The 25670-nt window shown below is 39.3% G+C and overlaps 1 protein-coding gene across 10 annotated transcripts in view; it reads left to right on the top strand.

Moving 5' to 3' along the window:
- LOC121428166 (kinesin-like protein KIF1A) overlaps nt 1-25670 on the top strand; it is a 161516-nt gene that overhangs the window by 49693 nt on the left and 86153 nt on the right. For all 10 annotated transcript variants that reach the window (XM_041624762.1, XM_041624763.1, XM_041624766.1 and 7 more), the window contains exons 4-7: nt 4924-5003; nt 13293-13392; nt 14165-14409; nt 14885-15074. In XM_041624762.1, coding sequence (XP_041480696.1) covers nt 4924-5003; nt 13293-13392; nt 14165-14409; nt 14885-15074 — 615 coding nt within the window. The remainder of the gene's footprint in view (nt 1-4923; nt 5004-13292; nt 13393-14164; nt 14410-14884; nt 15075-25670) is intronic.

Below are 25670 nucleotides of genomic sequence, written 5' to 3' on the forward strand. Positions count from 1 at the left end.
CACTGATGATAATAGCGTTGCAGATATTGCTTGTAATAATCAAGCAGTGAATAACTATTCATGAAAAGTATTTCTTAGATAGAAATGGGTGCAAATCTTTCTATTTTTAATACCAATTTCCAAACAGCCTACATTTTATTCCTAAAATTATGCAAAGTCAGCATAATAAAGCCATAGTACGGTAACCACCCCCCAAACCCCCCCCCCCTGAAGTTGTCACATTTAAGGTTTTAACCTAGCTTGCTGCCATGACTTTTTAAAGGGCAAGTCCACCCCAACAAAAACTTGATTTGAATAAAAAGAGAAAAATTCAACAAGAATAACACTGAAAATTTCATCAAAATCAGATGTAAAATAAGAAAGTTATGGCATTTTAAAGTTTCACTTCTTTCACAAAACAGTTATATGCACATCTCGGTCAGTATGCAAATGAGGAACTGATGACATTGTATTTTATCATATGAACACGTGGAATTCCATTATTTTAACATTTTGTGCTTCAGGCAAGGAGGTCCTAGTCATCAAATTCGTAAAAATTGAAATATTGTATAATTCAAACAATAAAAAACAAATGAAATAGTGAGTGAGTGACATCATCGACTCTCTCATTTGGATGTAACTGGCTCAATCATATAACTATTTTGTTAGAAATAAGCGAAACCCTGAAATGTCATAACTTTCTTATTTTACATCCGATTTTGATGGAATTTTCAGCATTGTGCTTGTCTGATTTTTCTCTATTGATTCAAATAAAAAAAATTCTGAGGTGGACTTGACCTTTAAGAATGCTAATGAATGTTTTTTTTGGGACTAAAATTATCTTTTTCTAACACCACCCACCCAGCTTGAACCTGTGGGCCTTTTATAAAGCTGTTTTTTTAAAGTTACAAGCAACTTTTGAACAACTAGTAACCCTTTTAGAAAATGATATTTGCCAGTTATTCATAGGTGTTGATTTAGTTCAAGAAAGTGTCACTAGTCACTCGTAACATCACTTGTAACTTACACACAGCCTTATGAAACACCCACCTGGTTCACTGGATGTACACATACTAGCCAATCTGAGCGCTCTACGTCCCTACTGATCTATTACATTAGCTCTAGCAAAAGTGGTGCTGTATGCACATAATGTTGTCTGTGTAAATACGTAATACATTTTGGGGTGGGTTTGGGCAAGGTGCATGTCTCAGTCGAGCGTATGGTAGCTTTTCTTACCCCTTTTCTATCACTTGCCTGGATGAAAGAGAGCTAGTGGAGGAGACAGAGGGGAGGGGGAATGGGTGCATATCTGACTTGTAACCCCTATTTTGAGAGCCATAAAAGATTTTTTTGTTGTGAAATTTTGGGCATTCTCAAGTACAGACCCTCTTTTTCCTTTTTTCCAGGGGGGGGGGCGGCTTGTCAATTTTGTTGTGCTAGGCAATTTCATTAGATAATCAACCTTCTAGTACTGCACACCTGACCCCCATTTTTCTCAAGTTTTACTTCACAGAGAGGAGGGGTACATATCTCCCCTGTAACCCCTGTTTTGAGAGCCATAAAAGATTTATTTGTTGTGAAATTTTTGGCATAGCAAGTACAGACCCTCTTTTTCCTTTTTTGCCGGGGGGGGGGCTTGTCAATTTTGTTGTGCTAGGCATTTTTTCTCAAGTTTTACTTCACTTAAAAAACTGACCAAGTCAAGATCATTTGAGGGTATTACAGAAAGTAAAAGAACCAGATATCAGAGACAGAAAATTTTGTGAAGGTCTACATACATGGGGTCGGACGTATATATTTTATGGAATTTCCCTGCTGTAAACCACCTTCATTCGGGAGTGGAGTCCTTTTTATTTTGCTTGTCAGATTTCAAAATAAGATGGGATCATATTTAATTTTTATGCCAATTTTGTATCGACAGTTTTACCGTAGTATACTTTTGTATTCCTGTGATGTTCAAGTACTTGCCCAAGTTTCGAAAATGGCTCTTGCTACTTTAAGAAATGAAAAAAAAGGTCATAGGGAAGAATGGGGCTTATGTGCCATTATGCGGAGGAATATTTTAAGTGCCGCTAGCAGCTAGTTTTTTAACTTCAATATTTAGCTTTATTTGATTGATGATAAAAGCTTTTGCTTCCCCCGTTCCCAACCTGGAAGATATATCAGGCAGCAACTTATCCATACTGATTTTTTGTTTTTAACCAGTGCAAAGTGTAATCAGGTCGCCTGTGTACAAAACTTACACGCATGTGGGAATATATTGTGGACAGTTGGTTAATGAAAGTTTGATAAATATATGCTAGCTATGAAAAAATTATTCAAGCAATATGCAAGATTTTTATAATGCTCTATTCAATGTTCATATGCACACTATAAAATAATTAAATATTGCTTCAGGCCTCCAGACATAGATAATTTCTTTGATTTCGTGCTCAACAAATGATGAATTGAATTGACCCAGCGCCATTCTTTGTCAAGTTTGGCTACTTTGGAAACAAGTGTTAGAGCTAGCAAAACTGCAGTGACAGAAGGGTTAAAGATGAGCCAAGCCAATCCAGGTACTAACCCCTAAGGAATCGTGTATCGAATTAGATGAGAGGCTTTAGATCAGGAAGCATTCTTGTATAAAGGTGAACCAGAGAGATGAATAAATCATATCAGAGGGTGGTTTCACAAACGGTTAAATGTGACGTAGAGTCATCCTTAAACGCCAGTGCATAGGCGGTAATCGCGGTATCTGATGTGTAAAGATCATTGATGAATATATGTAGTCCAGTGCTTCCTCAGGGTCTTATCTGACTAACTTGATGATGCATTATATACTGCACGCAACTGGGAATTTAAATGCGGTTTAAGTCACACTTACATCTTTGTGAAACATCCCCCAGTACTTGGGCAATGAATGTAATTGATCTTCCTAACTTTCACAAAATATGCACAGGTGGGAAGGTAGTATTAATATTTTATTTTTGCAGGAAGTGGATTGTTTTCAGCCATATTGCTTTTTTTATTTGCATTATTTTGATAAGCCTCTCTCTAGATCTTGGATTTTCAGTATCTTTCAAGATATGTATATGGTCTACCTTTTTTTTTTTAGATTTATAATAATCTTCTTCCGAGCGTCCTTCCTCTTCTTCTTCTTCTAAAGCTAAAACTTCTTCTTTTCCTCTTTTTCTTCTAAAACATCTTCTTCTGTTTCTTCTTCTTTTTCTTTCCTTTCTTCTTCTTCTTTTCCTCTTTTTCTTCTAAACCTCTTCTTCTTTTTCTTCTCTCTCTTCTTCTCCTTCTACATCTTGTTCTCCATCCTCATCTATTATTCTTCTAGATTGTTCTTCCTTCTCCCACTCTTCTTTCTTTTTTGCTTCTCTTCCTTTTCCTTTCATCTTACATGTATTTTGATTGTCCTTCTTTTCCCTTATTAATTCAATACTCATTTTAAAAGCCAGTGGACTTTAGTCTTCCATTTTACTTACAGATGATTCCTCCATCCATTTTGGGATGACAATTCTATTATTTGATCTATACAACTGAAAAAAAATAATCAGAAAGTCTGGTTATTCACTTCACTGTAAAAACTGTGGTGTTACAGCTGACACCAATTGGTGTTAATAGATGACCACACCCTGAGGTGTTAAAATAACACCTTATAGAGATTGAACATAACACCAAAAAATGTAACAACCATAAAACTAACACCGCCAATTTAACACTGGTGTAAAATAACTTGTGTGGTCCTGTATGTACACCGGTTAACACCACAGTTTTTGCTGTGTTGCTTTATCTCATTTCTCTTCTGTATGAAAAATACATCTTGAGTAGATGTGAAACCAGTAATTGGAACATTTTTGTATAAAGATACAACTTAAAAAAGGAGAAAGAAATGAGAGAAGAGATGAAAATAAGAGAGCGAGTTGGAGAGAGAGCGGGAATTATACAGATTAAATGTAAACAATTTGACAATGTCAGATCTCGAAAGGAAACTAGTAATGTAAAGTAGTGAGTGTAGTACATGTACAAGGGTGTTTGTGAAGCTGATTGTGAATTTGAATTCATGCAAGATTACTTTTGGACATCGCCTTTTAGTGGTCCATTGCCCTCTTCACTAATATGAGGTCCTGGGTTCAATCCTTGGCATAGTTTTACCAAAGGCTAATTGAAATGTGACTGGCTAGGTGCTCAGCATTTAGATTGGTGAAGGTTGATACATTACCTGTAATGCTACGGTCACAAATACGTTTACGATCACCATACAATTTTAGTCCTTTGATTGCTTAATAAAATCATTCATATGGTGTGCATTATTTATTTGTGACCATATCATAAGTGTAAGCAGGCCACTGTGATTATATTATAGGTCATTATCCTTTTTTGTTTTTCCAAACTATTTTTACAAACTCACTTTTAAGTTTTGATGTTTATATTATGAGATAACAGTTTTCACTTCTATTTCATGTTTTTGTTTTGAAAGATAATTATTGCTATGACCATTGATAAATGTTAGAATGCTACCCTGCGCCTCAGAATAGTTTACTAGATAGATGGCACATAATAAATGCTGTGTTTATTATTATTATTACCCTGTCTTAAACTAAACTAGAGTTATTATATTTTGTTATAAACTAAGACAACATTATTATGGATTTCCAGTTGCTAACCCATTTATAAAAAATACAAATAATTTAAATCCTCTTGTGAAAAGTCTTTCAGAATTCAATTTTGCTATGATATAAGAACTTGATCATTATGATAAAATCTAATTTGCTTTGGCGCATGTTATTTTTTTTACAATGTCTCGCATCCTGTAGAAAGTACACTTCTATAGAATGCTATAGGTTTCACATTCGACTTTTAAATACTTGTTTAGTCTGGAGTTAAGCCTGTGATGTATCTGAGATTTGATTGTTTATTCCCTGTATCTCTCTCTTTCTCTCTTGTTTCTTATAGCCTGAAGACCCTAGATATGCATCCCAGAGAAGAGTTTATGAAGACCTTGGCCAAGAAATGCTTCAACATGCATTTGAAGGGTAAGTGCAATCTTTAACCCATTGCCTATGATCCCTGTACAAACTCTATGGGATTTGCAGAATTCAATAGTCAACGGGTTTATTCCAATCTTTAGACCAACTTTATCAAATCAAAGTGTTTAATCAGTAAAAAGAATTACCCTTATTAATATATTGAATTATTGATTGATGTATACATTGATTTCATTTGACATAACCAGTGCTTGCATTATCAAACTCAAGGCAACTGCCTTGCTGCCCTTGAAACTCCCCTATTACCAACAGTATGGCAGGAGAAAAAAATAATGGGGGCTAGGGCCATTTTGCCCCTGAAATGCTCAAAAGAGCCCTTGAAAATAAAAGACTCGGAGCCCCCCCCATCCCCTTTTACTGCAATGTGAAAGAGTATCCAATGTTACAGATTTATAGTATGTTACGTATAGTACATCTAGCCTCCCACCCCCCCCCTCCAAAAAAAAAATGTGTGGTCTATGGCAATAAAAAAATGCTTTGCCCACATGATAATGATGGGTTGTGATGGCTGGAAGTATAAACCAGTATTATGATTGATGGGTATACATTATGCTTCATTGGGTTATCTGTATTTATAGTTGAACTCTTCCCCTTTTGTCTTATGGATGGAAAACAGCTATAAATGGATTTCGACCGCCACCTGAGTTTATAATTTTGAAATACCTTTTAAATATTATAGAAGCCACAAATCATCCTTGTTTTTCTCAAAGTTTTCTTCAAAATGGTTGTTGTTTTAGTGCGTACCTCTCATTGCAATATGTTCCCAATAGTGTTTTAAGATCTACTGTAGATAAAAACTATATTATATAAAACCAAACTTGCATATGTTGACCTCCCTTAAGTCAAATTTTGCTTGAGTTGAAGCAACTTTTTTTTTAAACCAGGGAGGTGTTTCATGTGACTTTCTTAATACATCCACATGCTATATAAACCTAACCTAATTGATGACAATTAGAAGTGTGTGTCCTCTTGGCATTACCTAACAAATGTGGTGATGCTTTATATACTGCACCGAACTGAATTTAAAGGACAAGTCCACCCCAACAAAAAGTTGATAGGAATAAATAGTGGAAAATCCAACAAGCACAACACTGAAAATTACATCAAAATCAGATGTAAAATAAGATGGTTGTGACATTTTCAATTTTTACTTAATTTTACAAAATAGTTATATGCACATCCTGGTTGGTATGCAGATGAGGAACTGATGACATCATTCACTATTTCTTTCCTTTTGTATTTTATAATATGAAATATGAAATTTTCCAATTTTCTCATTGTCCTGCATGTGAAACAAAGTTTTATTTCACCCTGAACACAGTGGAATTACCATTATTTAACATTTTATGGTTCAGTCAAGTTGGTACTTATTGTCAAATCTAGAAAAATTAAATATTGTATGATTTAAACAATAGAAAACAAAAGAAATAGTGAGTGAGGGATATCATAATTCTCTCATTTGCATGTGACTAAATTGGGCATACAACTATTTGTGAAAAATAAGAAATTTTAAAATGTCAAAACTTCTTAGGTTACATCTGATTTTGATGAAATTTTCAGCATTATGCTTGTCTGATTTTTATCTATTGATTCAAATCGACATTTTTCTGAGGTAGACCTTTGCAGTTCTCAGTCACTTAATGGGTCTTTGTGAAACACTACCCTGATTTTTTTCAAAATTTGTCTTTATCATGCATTGTTTGTATGTTCCTCTTCTTAGTTGAATTTATTCTATTCTGTTGTCCTCAAAGTTTTGACCTAGGCAAAGTTACCAGTGCAAATGTATAACATAACTTTCAACCAGTATTGAGCGTGCCCTAAGCATCGGCATTATCATTTGTTTGGCGTCACCTGTGCCTGGGAGGCAAAAAGCAAACTGAATCACTATGACCCGCAGGTCTCTCCTCCTGATATAACTGATTGGGGGGAATGCAGGTGGACCACTACATGGGGGTTTCCCCCTCCTCTTATACGAATAGTGCAGTGGGTTCTTAACCTGCAAAGGTGGTGACTCTCCATTTAACGTCCTATCCGAGGGACAGTGTTTTCCATTATAACATAGCCTGCATCTATGAAACATGGGAGAGACGTTTACACACAACGCACTGGCTTCAGTCATCCGCCCGGGGTGGACTCGAACCCACGATGAATCCAAGCATTGATGCTTGGATAAATACCACTTTTGATCGTGAGCAAAGCAGCCTCAAATATAAAAAAGAAAATTGAAACAATTGCCACAGGAACCAAAAGTTGAACAGAATGATAGTATTTTTAAACACTGGCTAATATTTTTGCACTCACCTACTATTTTTTTCAATTGAATTATACAAATTAAAAAAGGAAATAGACGTACATGTACATGTAGACCAGAATTACATGATCAGAATATATGATAAATATGGTTCTCATGAAAATGGATATCAAACATTTATTTAGATGTATTTTGTTAAGCCATTCAACAGATGGAAAATGTTATGTTTCAAATAAATTTTGTTATCATAAATGACATTTTTTCTGCTCTTTACCTTGAACAGTAAGTCATTTGATAATTTCTGCTCCTTATCAACAACATAACACTTGAGAAAGGATCTGAGTATGCATTATTTATGTAGGAGATGAAAGGGCCATTATACCATTAGGCTTCGGTTCCCATGTCTACCTGATAACCTGATTTATGATGGGAAAGAGAGATGACAAACAAAAGTGAGATAGAGGAAGGTGGGGGGGGGGGGGTGTTGGAGGGAGAGGAGAGAAAAGCAGAAGTATACAAAATGTAGAGAGGCATGACATCACACTATTATTCGGGGAGAGGGAATGAAGCAGTAGATCGCCCCACCCCCACAAAAAAAACAACAGGTTTGTTGCTCAAATCTTCGTCAGTGACATATACACAGACACAGTATATTTTTGCAAAAAAATTGATTGATATTGGAGAATAGTAGAAATTAGAGCAGAGCTAAACAAACACAGGAGCATGTACAGACACTGATGTGGAAAGGGGTAATATTTCAATTCAATTCATTTTATTTCCACAATGCAATAAAAATTACATCAAAATTGCACAAAGTGATTCAAAGAACAATGAATAATACAATACATAGACTTACATGGTACAAAAACAAATGGATAAACAAAGTACGGAACATTAACAGAATATTAAAAAGTGGAGGGACAAACAAAAGCCTGGGGCCTATCAAGGGCTTGTCCCCAACATATAAAGATAACATATGACTGATCATAAACAAACAAGCAAATAAACAAACATAAAGCAATAAAGTCATTAAAAAACTTAAAAAATAGAAGTAAAATCAGGGAGTATAAGAATTAATTAGATTATTTATATACATCTTCTTAAACCTAGACAATGTAGGGCAACTCTTCAATCGGGATCTAAACAGTTCCATAGCTTTGGACCAATGAAAATAATTGTGGACCGAGAAAACTCATATTTTAATTTAGGGACACGGATGTGATTTGACTGCCTGGTTGTGTAAGGAACAGTTAAATTATTCTCTTGAAAACAATCATTTAAAAATTTAGGTAATATATTGTGTAAATAAGAAAACATAAAGATTGCAACTTGTAATTTATGAATATCCTGAATTTTCAGTTGTCTAAATTTGAAAATAATTGAGAGAATGATAGAGAGATAGAATGGGAAGGTACGGGTGGAGGATAGAGAAGAGGATGAGGATGAACGATGAGGAAAACTACCAACAACGGATCGGAAGAGATGGAACGGGCAATTGAAAGTGTGCAGTAGGCTGGAGTGGAGAGACAGTAGATTTCTAACGCCCATTTTCTGATAAATCATCACTCAAGGTACTACACAAAAACAAGGGACATCATAATCATAAACACAACATAAATATAAGGAAATTATAGGACTGGAAAGACTGATTGATGATGGAGAAAGGGAGGGGGAGTTAGAGGATGAAATACGAGGCAGATCTGCCAACGATAGACCGGAAGAGATGGAAGGATGTATTGAAAGATGCGTGCAGTAGGATGTAGCGAAGCATGAAGGCTACCTCAGAAAACTGTCAATGATTCATTAAGTGGGTATGACTCAAAATAAAGTATCTAATGAAAGTACTGGGGTTAATGAACATTCAACCATTAAGATATTCCGCTTTGGTTGTTAATCTATTTATGCAAGCTTCTACGATGTTTATTATTTTTTATTAGAAACATAATCATTTAGTAATATACATGTAAATGTACATGTAATCATATTTGAAGATTTGGACAAAAGCTTTCCATTAGAGATGAATTAAAGTGAGCTCACCAACACATCTCTTCCTTTCCTTATTTTCTGAAGTGCATAGATACATAATTGTTTTGTGTTATGCGCTACAAAAAAACTGACCATTATTATTGTTATTATTGGTTTCTTTATAAACTCTGCATGTGGTATTCACATGCATGTAGAGAAAGGCGGCAGGTTAGTTGGTTTATACCCCCCTTTCATATTGTGATTTTCCCCAAGATGTAATTTTGATTGGCCATTGGCCAGATTATTTATATCATTGGTAATTGCCAGTTCTAAACATCATCACCCATTCTCTCAGAAAGAGATATAGATAGATAGATCTAGATAGATAGATGGATATAGAGATTGATAGATAGATAGATGGATAGATAGATAGATAGAAAGAAAACTAGATAGATAGATAGATAAATAGAAGGTGGTTTCAGACCGCCTCGAAGTTCGCCAGTTCCAGGTATTCTCTGATCGGGAAATTTACCCCGATCAGAAAATACCAGGTATTTTGGTAATGTGAAAGCAAACTACGCGTAATCTCCCCCAAAAGAAAATACCCGCTAAATAGTAGGTACTTGGCGAAATTACGAGAACTTTCGTGGGGATTTTTCCAAGGTCGCAGGTATTTTGGCGATGTGAAAGCAAATTACGGGAACTTTTATCCCAGCGTGTCGTTGGGCGCGGCGGCGTGGGTGGCTGCTGGGCTAGAGATTTTGAATCTCCCGCCTTGCCTGCTTATCAAACCACACTGCGCATGCTCGTAACTTCGGGAACTTATCCCGAAGGATGTGTTTCGGGGCGATGTGAATGCAGGAATAATTAACGGGTATTATTTAGCCTTAAAAAGTTCTCGTAATTTAACGGGGATTCTTGTGATCGAGGCGGTTTGAAACCGCCTAGAGAGAAAGAGAGAGCAAGTAAGCGATAGAGAAAGACAGGAAGAAAGATGGAAAATTAAAGAAAGAGATACTAGTATATATAAAAGAGAAGGAGGAGGAGGTCAGAAAGAGACTGCATGATAGACATTAAATACAGAAATAAAGATACCGAGATGGATAGAAGTGAGTTGGTGTGTATAAATTCAGAGAGAAATAGAAGAGGAGAAAGATGGAAAAAGACTGATAGAGACAGAGAAGGTGAGAAGGAAATGGGTATGTACAGTTCAACATCCACAGATGAAGAAAGAGAGATACTGAGAGTGAAATGCTTCAGAGATGCCATCTTCCTCCCCAGGAAGAACCTGCCTACTGCTCATGCGCATTGCAATCACACTCAGTCAGGATGAGTCACCCAATAAATCCAGCTCTGCCTGGCCGCAGCGCCAGCCACGGACTGTACTGTCTCCAACTCCAATGACATCAACATGATATTTGATTTATTGGCTCTGCTCCTATGGCTCTCTCGCAGAGACATGGTACATTAGTAATGAGCTTTAAATGAAATTGCGTACATTGTACACCGGAGCAGCTCGGACTTGCTACTGTTGCGATACTGCGTCGAGATGCAATAAGGTTAAATCAATATTCAGGAGAAAAAAAATTGGGAAAATGAAACACGTAGATCAATATTTCTTTTACCGATTATTTCCCCTCATGATTGAGCTGGGTGACCTTATACAGTGTGAGAATTTTACATTTTTCATCACCTAATTGCAACTTCCTCTTAAAGCTCTCATTTTAATCACTGAAATCAGTAACTTTTTCCCCTTCACTTTGTATTTTTCCTTGAATATTTCTTTTTAATGTAGAAAATATTTTTTTTATGAATCAAGATTTTCTATTTTAGTCATTGTCAGATTTTATCATTTTATTTTATTTACTAGTATTATATATTTGTGCTAATTTTATTTTCCCTGTCATATTGATTGTGTATAATCCTATATAAGTGAATGATTTAAACTGCCATTCTTGAATCAGTAATGACTGTCAGGAGATGAAGATCATTTGTTGGACATCTGCTAAATGATTTACAGTTGTATAATCCTTGTACATTTGACTTTGTATTAATATGAGTTTCCTCTTTTTTAATCATAATTATTTCTTCATTTCTTGTAAGGTACAGTTCATATTCTTTTTTAAAATTTTGATATTTTAAATTTGACCTTGAAAATGTTCCAGTCAATACACATTCATCTCTTGCATTGTTTATCGCTAAAAGGGGGTTAAAAAGTATTCACTAATATTAAAATTCAATATTTTCCTTATTTCCATTTGGTGGATAAATGTGGCGACTCTTGCCTAAAGATAAAAAGTGAATTCCCTAGAATTTGAAATATCTGACAGTTCCTCACCTCTGAGGATGTATGATTGATAGTAGGGGATTTCCTGTAGGATTCTGATCACATTATCTATTCCCTATTATCATAATACGCAGTGTCCATTTCTGATAGGATTTTATTTTCAGATCTGCAGTGTAATTTATTATTGAGCCATCCATTGTCCAGTTAAGATCCTCTAATTATTTGGGAAGGTTGGCGTAGATGATTGATATTTGTTATTATCCATCTTTTTAAATTGTTACTATCCATCTTTTTAAATTGTTATTATCCATCTTTTTTAAATTTACCGACATGTAAAGAAAAATTGTGAATTATGAATCATAACGGGTATTGAAGATAGGTGTGAAGAGCAAAATAGAAATGCTTTTATAAAAGTGTGTGTTTGTGAGAGAGAGAGAAAAAAGAGATAATTTAGAAAAATTGTGAATTTTAAATGATGTTTCTAATAAACATCATCATTTAAAATTCATAATTATTGAAGATAGGAACTGAGAGAGCAAAATAGAAATGCTCTTATAAGTGTGTGTTTGTGAGAGAGAGAGTAAAAAGAGATAATTTAGAAAAATTGTGAATTTTAAATGATGATGTTTATTGAAGATAGGAACTGAGAGAGCAAAATAGAAATGCTCCTATAAAAAGTGTTTGTGAGAGAGAGAGAGAGAAAAATTGTGAATTTTAAATGATGACGTTTATTGAAGATAGGAACTGAGAAAGCAAAATAGAGAAACTCCTGTAAAAGTGTGTGTTTGTGAGAGAAAGAAAGAATGGGAGAGAGAGAAAAAAGAGATAGTTAAGAGAGAAAGTGACAGACAGATAGAGATACGAGGGGGTGGGGTTGGAGGTAATAATGAAATATATCTGTCAGGATACACATTGATAGGTGCTCAATCTTTGCAATGTTTTTTTTTCTGTCACCTCTTACCCTGAATTTTTTAATTTGTTCCCGATCCATAGATAAAGATATGAATTATACATACACTGTAAGGACAGTAATGCTTTGGTTATTTAATAAGGGTTGTTATCTCAAAATTCATTACGTCGCTGAATTCACAAAATTGTGTGAAACCCTTTAATCACACCCTATATTTCATTTTTGCCTCCATTTAACAATTTTTTTTCCCATTATCAAGATACACATCATTCAATGTATTAAAATCCATCAATTATTCACTGGTGCTGCATATGAATAGTTTGCAAGAAGTAATTGAAAGCTATCAAAATATTAATCACTAAAATTATTGAAAATGATAGTGAACTTCAAAAAGCTAAGGTTTATAATCTTTATAATTTTGTGTTATTTTCAGAAAAAGGGGCAAAATGTGATTTTGATAATGGCTCAGTGTGTGTGAATGCTCCAGGTAGTTAATACATGTAGATCTTTTTTTACACTGTAATGAAAATTTGGTGTGATGCGAGCACCTGGGCCACTTTCTTGAATATAAGTTGATATTTTTTTAAAAAGATACTTGTAGGTACAAAATAATGTACTTGCTTTCTATACATCTCGCAAATCCTAACGTCAAATTTTTCTTGTAAGTTGGCATTAATTTCATTTCTTTTCTTTTTTTCCCCTTTTATCTCTCTTCTATTCTATTTTATAGTATATTTAATTTATAACCCTTCAAAATATTCATAATTAATAGGAGCGCCTTGAGCACCTAACAAGGTGGATGTGTGCGCAATATAAATACCCTATATTATTATTATAATTATTATACTATCATTTATTACACAGGTACAATGTATGTATATTTGCGTACGGTCAGACCGGAGCAGGCAAGTCTTATACCATGATGGGGAAACAAGAGCCAAGCCAACAGGGTATTATACCACAGGTTAGTAGGGATAATCTTACTTCTGATCATCCACAACTTCTTCTCATGGGTGTTTCATAAAGCCATTACACATGACTTTGGGCACAATGAGAATATACTATTAAAATTGGTCATTTAGCACAAGATACTAGGGTCACTCTTCAGACGTAAAGTTATTTATAATTTTATAGTGAACAGCTTTTTGAAACACCCACTTGTCGATCCTTGATCATATGCAGTTCAATACAGCATTTTCTACTTCGATATCTATTCATAACAATATTTTCACTATTACTACTTCTACTACTATTATTATTATTACTACTACTACTACTACTACTACTACTACTACTACTACTACTACTACTACTACTACTACTACTACTGCTACTACAATAACTACTACTACTACTACTACTACTACTACTACTACTACTACTACTACTACTACTACTACTACTACTACTACTACTACTACTAATGCTACTACTACTACTACTACGCCTACTGCTTCTTCTACTACGCCTATTACTACTTCTGCTACTACTACTACTACTACTACTACTACGAACACTACTACGACCACTACTACGAATACTACTACGACTACTTCTACTACTGCTATACTTATTTTAAACTTTTAAACCCATCTTGTAATTTATTTGTAAGTTTAAACTAATTTGCATTCATTATTCATCTTTAATTTAGTTTGAGTTTAACCATATTGTTATGAACATTTTTGCCAGGATTATTTGACTTCTCGTAATAAAGCACTTTTCTCCCTATTTTACAGCTTTGCCAAGAGCTGTTTGACCGTATCAACTGTAACTCTGACTCCAGTTTGCAGTACTCAGTAGAGGTTAGTTACATGGAGATCTATTGTGAGAGGGTACGTGACCTCCTCAATCCTAAGAACCAGAAGAACCTAAGGGTCAGGGAACATCCCCTTCTTGGTCCCTATGTAGAGGACCTCTCCAAGTTAGCCGTCACTTCGTTCAGCGATATATCAGATCTGATGGACGAGGGAAATAAAGCAAGGTAAGAGTGGGACAGAAACTTTTGATCCTATCTGTAGGTAGCTAATCATTTTGTGATACCTTTTTCAGAGATGCCAAATGTTCCTTTTAGCAGTACTTATCGTTTTTTTTAATAGGAATATTCCAGATTTCATACCCTTTCCTCCAAAATCATATTATTTACATGCCTGTTGGAAAAAAAATGCAAATTCTCTATTTAATCCAAGTTTGGTATCCATGAATTCTTTCAGAGCTATGATATCATGTTATTCAGTTGTGTCTGAATGTATGGTTAAGAATGCCGTTGTGCATGCACTTCTAGAGGGGAAAACCACTCTTTTTCATTAATGAATACGTATTCATTAGAAGGGAAAGGTTGGTTTTGATAAAACCAGAAAGAGCTAAGAAACATATTGATAATGGTTTGAAATTTTTCAAAGAAGCGTATATTTTAGAAAGTGTACTATGAAAGTTTCTTTTTTGGCTATAACTTGCAGAACTGTAGCTTCCACTAACATGAACGAGACAAGCAGTAGATCACACGCAGTCTTCACCATCGTCTTCACCCAGAAGAGACACGATGCAGAGACTAACATGTGCACGGAGAAGGTTAGCAAGGTCAGTCTGGTTGACCTGGCAGGAAGTGAAAGAGCAGACTCAACAGGGGCTAAAGGTGTCAGGTTAAAGGTGAGGGGTCATAGTTTTGTGTTATTGTGTGTTTATCAATTTTTGTTGTAACTATATGCAAAGTACAGACCTTCATTCTCATCTTGGTTCTTTTCTGATTCTAATCTTCAAAGTGATCTGGGGCCTGTTTCATAAAGGACTTACAACTGTTGTATCTTTCCCATTATGGCAACTACCATGGTAACAGGGCTCAGCAGCCAATCAAAATCAAGGTTACCATGGTAGTTGCCATAATGACAAAGTTACAACAGTTGCAATCCTTTTATGAAACGGGCCCCTGCAATCTATTAGCTAATTTACTTCAATAACTCCATACATCTACTTGATTTGCTAGTTCAGCCCTCTGGACTGCCATACCCGAATAGAACTCCCAAGGATTTAAAAAGCGCGAGCGCGCCCTCTCCCGTTCAGGCTTACTACCCATGATCACCGCGCAACTAGCGTCCATCTTCCTCTTTTGCTTTCGGCAAGCCACCTGTCAAGACGTGCTCAGATAAGTCTCCTAAGAGCTCAAATCTTTTTGAGCTTTGGTATATTATTTTCGCTTATCTGTGGTGCATTCTCCCTTTTAATTTCAATCTTTCCATTTGTGTGTAAGATTGTGTTCAGAATTTACACTTGGCGTGACTTTTTAGACGTGTTTTTGGTGACACTTAAATTGTTTTCTAACGTTTGAGTTCTCGTCGCGCCGCATCGCTAGCGCGTTCGCGAGGCACCGGGCTTGGCCTGCCTACGTGGCAGCAAGCCTTCACCACCTGTCATGGTTATTGTTCTTCACGTTCAAAGCGTGGTGGCTTTTGGTGCCGTTTTTGAATTAAATTCTAGACAGCCTCTACACTTTGTTGTCGAGGGTGTTATTGTTATTTCTTTTTGCAGGTTGGGATCTTCAACTCTGTTCCTTCCTTGCTTTCTGGAATTGATTTATTAAGATTTTCGATTGATTATTGATTGATTAATTCTTCAATTCTCTTTCCTTTCTGTTCTGAATAAATTTCTTAATTGATATTTTATTCACAGGCGGATCTTAAAGCTCAATTCCTTTTTCCTTCTGTTCTGAATAAATTTCTTGATTGATATTTTATTCACAGGCGGATCTTAAAGCTCAATTCCTTTTCCTTCTGTTCTGAATAAATTTCTTGATTGATATTTTATTCACAGGCGGATCCTAAAGCTCAATTCCTTTTCCTTTCTGTTCTGAATAAAATTCTTGATTAATATTTTATTCACAGACGCTTCGGGGATTGTTTAATTCGGCTTACGCAATTATACCTGATGATTGTTTGGTTATTCAATCCCCCCTAAAAAAAAAAAAAAAAAAAAAAATTTTTGTTCTTTACAGGTGGGGTCTCCTTCCTGTTAGAAATTTTTTTGACCTGTCCCGGAATTGTTTTCTTCGTTCAATTCCCTCTTCCCTCCTAGTCTTATATATTTTTTATTTCGACAGGCGGGCTCTACGATTCCCTTTGAGGATTTACTGTGTCGTTCTTCCTCTTGGAATCGTTACTAGAGACGTTCCTCCTTCCTCCTGTTCTGAATTTCTTTACCTTTCCACAGGAGGTTACTTTTTTTTTTTCCTCTTGGAAATTATCGTAAAATTTCTCTTATCTAGGAATTATTTGTCTCTCAATCCCTTTTCTTCCTGCTCTGAAATGCTTGTTTTTGTGTTTCTTCGCAGGTGGAAACTTCTTTCTCTTCTGAACTTGCATTCATTTTTGAATTTTTGTTTCGAATTTTTCCTTCGGGCACAAAAAAAAAGAGAATATAGTAGGGGAACCTTGTAGGAGTTCTTTTTTCAAAGTCTCCGACCTCCTTTTTATTTTCTTACAGGCAGATACCTAAACTATTCTTAGGTTCTTCTTCCTCCCTACCCCTCCCCTCTTGTTTTGTTCTGTTTGCTCAAACAAACTCCTTTTAGGAGGAGGGAAAGACCACTCCGGTCTCCACTTTTAATCTAAGCGAGATCTTTGTAAAAAAAAAAAAAAGAAAAAGAAAAATTCTTGTTTTTCCTTTTTCAGGGTAGAGAGAGGTATCTTTGAATGGGACTAACACAGCCCCAGAGGACCTGGTGCCCTCCACGGGGACCGTCCCGATTGCAAGTTACAGAAGTCGGCCGCCTCCAGGCGAGCAGGAGGGACGCCGCGGTGAGCGCCCAGCGGCGGTGAGTATGAGGGTGCGTCGATCAGCATTCCGAATTTGCGGTCGGATGCTAAGAGAAGGAAGGCCGAGACTGTGGTGCCACGGTCTCGGACAAAGGAAAAAGTGGTAGCCAAGGCTTCCAAGCCTAAACTAGGTCCTGCCGCCGCAGCACCCATAGGGCTATGCGACCCACCGGCTACCGGGTCACCAGAAGTCCGGAGGGAGAGTGCGGTTCTCTCCCCCCGGCACAGGTCAGGATCTCTGCCGTATAAGTCGTCCTCCGTTGACAGCATCGGGAGAGATCGCCCAGCCCCTGACCGCGAGAGGCGTCACACAGACTGTAACCACAATCTGATCGTGACCACAATCTGACCCCGTCAGATTCGGGTGAAGTTTCGTTGTTGGCGGCCGCCCTGCCAGGGGCGGCAAATCGTAAGAGATCACCCGTGCCTCTTGTGCCTTCTTCTGCTCCGGCCACGCCGGCGGAGCCCGCAAAATAAGAAGAAGAAGAAGAGGTCGAAGGAGAGGTCGGCCAGCCCTGTTGCCATGGGCATTCCTCCTTCAGACCCTCTTATCGGTGGCCAGATGTTACAGTCATACATGTTATGCTGCTATATTCTGCTACCGCGAGAGGCGTCACACATCGGGCTGTGACCACAATCTGACCCCGTCAGATTCGGGTGAAGTTTCATTGTCGGCGGCCGCCCTGCCAGGGGCGGCAAATCGTAAGAAATCACCCGTGCCTCTCATGCCTTCTTCTGCCCCGGCCACGCCGGCGGAGCCCGCAGAAAGAGAAGAAGAAGAAGAGGTCGAAGGAGAGGTTGGCCAGCCCTGCTGCCATGGGCGTTCCTCCTTCAGACCCTTGTGTCGGTGGTCAGATGTTACAGCTATTCATGCTGCTACATTCTGCTACCGCGAGAGGCGTCACACATCAGACTGTGACCACAATCTGACCCCGTCAGATTCGGGTGAAGTTTCGTTGTTGACGGCCGCCCTGCCAGGGGCGGCAAATCGTAAGAAATCACCCGTGCCTCTTGTGCCTTCTTCTGCCCCGGCCACACCGGCGGAGGCCGCGAAGAAGAAGAGGTCGAAGGTGAGGTCGGCCAGCCCTGTTGCCATGGGCGTCCCTCCTTCAGACCCTTGTGTCGGTGGTCAGATGTCACAGCTATTCATGCTGCTACATTCTGCTTTCGAGTAGTGCGGGTTCACCCCACCCTCGACGTCTACTCACCCCGCTGATGCCCCTGAGCATCAAGCGAGACAAGTGGGCAATAACCACCAGACACCCGGGAAATCCTCGAGCGATTCTGTTAAATCGCCAGCCAGTGCACCGACTAACCGGGTGCCCCAAGATCGCGTGTGCTTTCCAGCATTTTCGTCGATCTCAGAGCACGTGTCCCAGCCGACACGCGGGGCCACCCCGGCGCTTACTGGACAACCTCCCGGTTCAGTCCATAGAGCGAGACTCCCTTTACGAGGACAACCCCTATCCCGCGGGCGACTTTTCAGTAAGCGCTCAGGCGCTGCTTGACAAGTATCTACCTCACATCTACCCTCCGAGCGGGGGTATTGATGAAGCAAGGGAGTCCATATTTTCTCGCCCCGCCTCTTCAGGCGCTCCGAGCTCAATCGGCCGAATTGGGGGTCTCGGAGAGTGACGGGGTCGCTCTAGACGAGGCGGCTCCTACGACGAGGAAGCCGCCAGCTCCGTGGGTGTAAACCCACCCCCGCTCTGCTGCTGCCCGGAAGCGCCAGGCTCCGGCGCCGCCGTCTCGAAATTTTCAAGCCTCTCGAGGCTAGCGAGAAGGCAGAGGCAGGGGGGGGGGGCGATTATTATGCAGGTACTCCCGAATTCGCCCTCTACGTCAAGCTCACATACGGCGACGACTCCTTCAGCGGTAACCCTCTCCATTCTTCCCCCTAAGCGGGCCCGTAGATTGGAGGTATGAATCTCTTACATACCGCATGCCGCACTTCTCTCGTGAGAATGTTTGGCTGCTTTGAGAGGACAACCTATCACGTCCGCGGACCGTCCGCCCAGGCGACGGGACCGTCGCTTTTCTGGCCTGAACCTCACTTTCTATTCGAAAGTAAGGGTGCCCTGTCTTACTTAGCTCCTACCCTTGCAACGCCAGAGTCAGGGCTATAGTACAGACACCCGTTCTCCAGCGATCGCCGCTGAAGAGAGGGCGACTCTGATATGAGCACCATCACCGCTCAGCGGTATGTCTCACTATCTCATAGCTCTCCGAGCTTATGAGTATGTATATCGGATCTGAATGTCACGGCGATTAAAAGTTCTCCTGTGCTTAATAATCGCTATGCCTTCACCACCCGATGCATTATGGTTATGTTAACCTATTTGTCTCGTATTCGGGCGGCTCGTACGAACCCTGCCCGAGCTGCCATCACCGGTCGTCCCCCGGACACCGCCGGCAGCACCCGCACCGAATACGTGGAAGGAATCAGCTTTTCATATGCTAGATATCCCTCCTGTTGACATTCACAGCTGTTCCCCGAGTCTTTCCCGGTTGGGTAAACATCATCTCGGAGGAAAGTAACCGCCGTACATCTCATGAGATTGTTGGCTATGTACGTGCGTTCAAACTTGTTTAAAGCCCCAGGATTCTCTGTCGGCATTCTATGCCTACTTTCTGGGCACACCCACCGTACCGGGTCGGCGAGTTCACACCAAACTGTACACCGCCAGACCATCGGTCGAGCTCTAACTGTCTATCTTATAGACTGCCCTCTATGTGGGTCAATCTTGCGGGCGTCTCCGCCGCTCCCTCCTTGTGCGGAGTGGTCTACGGTGGATGTCTTTACCGTGCCCGTTAGTCGAATCGGCTTCTTTCTTAGAAATTTTTTCACGGCACACTCGAGTCGCCCCGCATGCTGCTTTCATCCTCCTTCCATGCAAGGCATGTGGCCAGGGTCACCGCACGACCGAGGATGATGTAACAGTGGATGGATGTATGCTTATGCCTTCCTAACCACGATCACTACGACCCGCCTTCTCTCGGGCCGACTGTGGATGAGCCTCTCCATGTAAGTGATTTACTTCACTGGAGTTCTTCTTTTAGAAATTTAGATTCTCATCCCCCGCTGCTTAGGGCGTCATTTTTGCCGCCCCCCCCCCCCGCAGCTTTTTGGAGCTCCTTATCTTACCGATATCGGACTGTTCCACGCTGCCGCAACCGGCGCCGGCGGTGCTCGCTCTTACGATCACCTGAGAAACAGGCCTTGTGACTGTTTTCATAAACAACTGGTTCTCACCGCAGACTGATGGAAATTTTGTGATTACTTCCTCAAGTCTCCTTCGCTTGTTTCTTCAAGCGAGGACTTCGACACTCTTAGCCAGTTTCCGTCCCTAACTTGATAGGACAGGGCCGTTGCTACCTCATTCGATTCCGTTGGGAATGTAACGGTTGAGGTATCATATCTGGCGATGTCTGTTCGTTTAGAGCATCTCTTGATGGTCGTTTACACGTAATATCGTGACAGATTTTTTTTCGCCAGCTCCCTCTGGCGTACACTTGCTGCTGCTAGGGATTCCCCCGCCCAGCGGACAGCCATCGCAGCCTAGCCTCACGGGCTCTCTCGGCGATGGTGGCTTGAGCCAAGCCACCTCTTCCACCGCGGGCACTGCACCCTCAGATGGGTGCTTCAATCAGTATGGGAGAAAGGGGATCCTGAGTTCTCTCTCGATCACTCGGTCTAACACACTTTTGTCGTGATGTGTACCGCGCTGTATCCCTGACACGCCCGGTTGAGCTGTTTTGACCAGACTGCTCTATTCTACATAGGCAACATGTCCGCGGCATTCCTTATTAACAGGATGGCACTCAGTCGCTTTCTCGACCCTTGTCTGCCTTACGAGTGGTTTTCTTCCTAAATCCCTACTCTCCGTCGTTCCTGGTCCCCTTCGGACCGCTAGTAACTTTTTACCACAGCTCTCTATCAGAATTCTGCAGATTTCTGCCCTCACGCATTTGAGACAGATATCGAATTCTGGGCGTTTTCTCCCACGCGGAGGCTTCCCCTACAGAAATTTCCAAGCTTGCGAGAAGCGTGCGACTAGCTTGCGCAAGCTTGCGGCATGCTAGTAACTAGCATGCGGTTAGCTTAATAAGCGTGTGATATGCGTGCAGAGTAATAGTTAAGCGATCTTTTAGCGAGCAGGGACTGTTCGCTAGCATGCACTCGCTTATTAAGCGAGTGCCCTGCTAGTCGCATGCTAGTTACTAGCAAGCGGCACGCTTAAATTTCGGTAGGGGTTCTGAGATATCTCGCCTTCTCAGGTTGGTCGATTGATCACTTACTGAGCCTTAAAAGCTTCAGTTTTCCGATCACGATTCTTGTTGAAATTTTCAACAAATTTCGATTCTTACGCTCTAGTCAGCAGGTGATGTTGTTCTCCTGACACTAGGCCGAGGGCCCATGATACTTAGTATTCCTGAGTATACAGGGCATTCCTCTCGAGGACATTTTTGAGGGCCGCCTTTTGGCGCTCAACTAACTCCTTCACTTCTTTCTACTTGAAGGACATTCCGTCCAGCGAGGCGAGATTTGCTGCTTCGGCGCTTAAAGCAGCTGCGGCTTTTTCCCCCTCTCCCTAAATTTCGTTGTTTTTGTTTTTTCTTTTAAATTTTCTTAGGCTTACAATTGAAAACATGCCTCCCTACGGTTTGAGTCCGTGCTGGTCTAGCAAATCAAGTAGATGTATGGAGTTATTGAAGTAAATTATGAAAATACTTACCTGATTTTCTTATTTACGAGATAACTCATACATCTACTTGATACCCTCCCACCGACCCTCCGCCTTGCGTAGCAACATGTTTCAACGTATGGGCTTGCGAAAGGTGAGGAAGATGGACGCTAGTTGCGCGGTGATCATGGGTAGTAAGCCTGAACGGGAGAGGGCGCGCTCGCGCTTTTTAAATCCTTGGGAGTTCTATTCGGGTATGGCAGTCCAGAGGGCTGAACTAGCAAATCAAGTAGATGTATGAGTTATCTCGTAAATAAGAAAATCAGGTAAGTATTTTCATAATAGGAGATTTTCCTAATTATAGCATCCCTTATCCATGTTTTTAAAGTCTATTTAGCACTTTTTTTAGGACTAAGGTTTTATCAACCAATAATCATTAGAAGGAGCATGCATGTCACTTTTATGGCTAAGCCTTAATTCAGTTCAAAGTAACTTAAATATTTTCAGGACATAGGAAATACCTTTGTGGCTCATTCTAGGTGATTTTCAGACATATCAATTCTAAATTGCATTCCTGCAAGGGTTATTATTAGTCTACAGCTGCTTAACCTCAGACACTCCTCTGCACATAAGATATGATTTTGTCTCTCCACATTTATGTGTACCCACACCATTATTATGGTGTAGTGTTCCTCAGACAGGTAGAGCAAGGTAAACACTGGTGATGCAAAGATATCCAAGGTTTATTATGCATGGACACACTCATCCCCTCGCAGACACACGTCAGCTCATGTTTGGCGTTGATAAGGGTAAAGGTCTACAGTGCGTGGGGCTGTGGTGTAGACAAGAGAAGAGGGAGGATGGAGCGAGGGAGGGATGGATGGATGGAGCGATATAGAGGGAAAGGGCGAGGGATGGATGGAGGGGAGGAGGAACGGAGGGAGGGGGAAAAAGGGATGGGAGAGGGGGAGGGATGCGGATGTTTGTGCATTTACAGACACGGTAACGACATCCTTTAGTTTATTGGATTTAGCTTTGGGTTGTTCCCATATGTTGACTAGAACATTAAAAAAACAATGCTCTTTATCCTGGTTACTCCATGTTCTGGATTTAATCATTTGCATGGAAATAGGAGATACAAAAAAATCTGATGACAGTGTACATTTCATCTGTTTTGTTAGCATTTAATGGGGGGGGGGGGAGGGGGGGGGGAGGGTTAGGGATGTGGTTCTTGGAAGATGGAGGGGAAGAGTGTGTATTAGTTTGAGAGATAGAGATAATGGAGGGAAGGTGACAGAGACAATAACAGAGATGCCAAGTTCAAAGACCAGCTGTGCGTGAGATTTTCTGTGAAAATGAGTGAGATCACAGACATTGTGTACAATGTATATGGGGATAGGCTGTGATAGTTGCGTGAGACAGAGATTTGAGGGGATGAACAAGAGTCCAAAATGCTTGAGTCTCACGCATAATGCATGAGACTTAGTAGCTCTGCAATAATCACTTCATATTCAACATTACTAGAAAAGATGAACTACCCGAATGTACATGGAGCCATTCTCAAAAGAACAAAAATTTTAATTAATTTTCTCAGAATAAAGATCTCAACAGTTTATTAGTTTGCATAGTTTTGTATCATATATGAAACATGAAAAAATCCCTCTACCTGTAGTCTCACTGTTACATGTATTCCATCAAAGAAAAGTGACTTGTTTTTACATAACCCTTCTGTATGGGTTCGACCCTGTTCAATTATATCAGATTGGATCGGTGATTTACAATTAGATTGGCTTGCTAATACAAATACAATATTTGTGGGCACCCACTGAAGTTCACTTCAGGGAGAAATTAATTTTTCATTTGGCAGAGGAAAATGCAAGCTTAGTGTGTAGCAGTAGTACCATGGTCTGTGCTTTGATTCCATGATCATTGTTTACAATATCAGCCATTATACTGTACTTGTTTAGAAATAAATTATTAACCCAATGGAGGCTGAGCCCGCTTTTATGCATTCTAGAGTCTATGGAAAGCATGTGATATAGTGGAATCATCCTTTCTCCAGTGGGTTAAATGAAATTTTATGGGAAAGGTTATCATGAGAAGTGGTAGATGAAGAATAATTGGCAAAGATTTTGACAAAAATAGTCTCATATTGTCTAAATACAATGACAATATCCATATTCATGAGAGAGTTAGGGAAGTGAGAGGAGGGGGAGGGGGGGAAATTAATTAATTTCAATTTAATTTTGTGCAACTTTGCATTCAATTAATTTTTTTACTTCAAATAAGTGAATAAGTGAATAAAAAGATTGGAATCATCCCTTATTGAAACACAATTTCTCAATTTTGCAGATTGAAAAACACATTTCGTACCAGAATGTGACGGCCCCAAATAGACTGAGGTCAAATATGATTAAGGAATTTAGCTTAACCATTGCAGGTGGCAGGAAGAGATTGGCATATGGATGTGGAGAGAGGGAAAAAGAGGGAGAGAGACAGTGAGAGAGAAAGAGAGAAATAAATAAAGAGAGCACAGAATTTCATCATGCTAAATCACGTCATGTGGAATGATGAAGTTGCCATGCCGACGGGATTGCATCAGTGGATGGAGATACTTGTATCAAGAGTCTCACTCCATGTTCACATTTAGTAGCGGAGGAGGGGAGACAGTAGTATATCTGGGTCATTCCATAAAGTTTGGGCAATTTTGTGATGTAACCAGACCCCCCGTGGCCCACCCCCCCCCCCCAAAAAAGGAACAAAAAAATATTTGGCTCATTTGACCAAAAATTGGTGTCCTACTAATGTTTACTTCTCAAACCTGATGTATTGAAGAACTGAGCGATCGCTGCCGGTAATAGAAAATGTGATTTCCATGTAATTGTGAAAAATATTTAATTTGAGATGTAGAAAATTTCATAACATAGCAAAATAACCTTGGCTTTAGCAGAACAGCTGTTATGTGCTTCAAGGAATAAATTCCTGTATACGACACTAAGGCCCATATTCTGAACTCGGGTTTAGATATAACACTGGTTTAAAGTTGTAGATTAACTATGGAAAGCCAATTGGGGCACAAATCTCTGTTAGTACTTGTTCAATTTATTAATTCTTATGACACTCAAACCATATATAGCTGTCTCAGAATGATAACTGAAATATTTTTCTTCATTATGAAAGCAAAGGGAAACAAAATTGTTGATATAAGAAATATACAATATCAGCAGATTTTTTTAGTTTTTGGCTCCCCATAATTTTAGCACAGAGTTAGACTGCGTTCTAAGTTAAACCTGACTTCAAAATATGGGCCAATGTGTGAATGCAGCATTATATATAGCCTCCCTTGTTTCTCCTCTCCTCTGTCTCTTGGGTTTCTATCCCACTGGTTTGATGAAGAGATTGAGGATGCAACAAGTAAACATCTTGTCAGAATACATTTCCCTCCAGAATTCTTGCCAATATATAGTTCTATTTTTCACTTATGTTAGGATATGTGCAGTATCTTTTTTTCATATACTTCCACTAAATTTCTCAATATTTTTGCAGTATTGAGAAATTTAGTTTAAGTATTTGAAAAAAAAAGTTTTTTTGTTTTTCTCTTGATAGAGTATGCATTTAAATAGTTTTTCTCAAAATATTATTTATCTGTAATTTGACTGTTTTGCTTTCATTTTGTCTTTGCTCTCTTTCTTTGTCTAAAATATTTTCCTGTCTTATCAAATTGATATTTTCAAAAGCTTTTTTATAGACAT

This window comes from Lytechinus variegatus, chromosome 14 (genome assembly GCF_018143015.1).
Source record: "Lytechinus variegatus isolate NC3 chromosome 14, Lvar_3.0, whole genome shotgun sequence".
NCBI lineage: Eukaryota > Metazoa > Echinodermata > Echinoidea > Temnopleuroida > Toxopneustidae > Lytechinus > Lytechinus variegatus.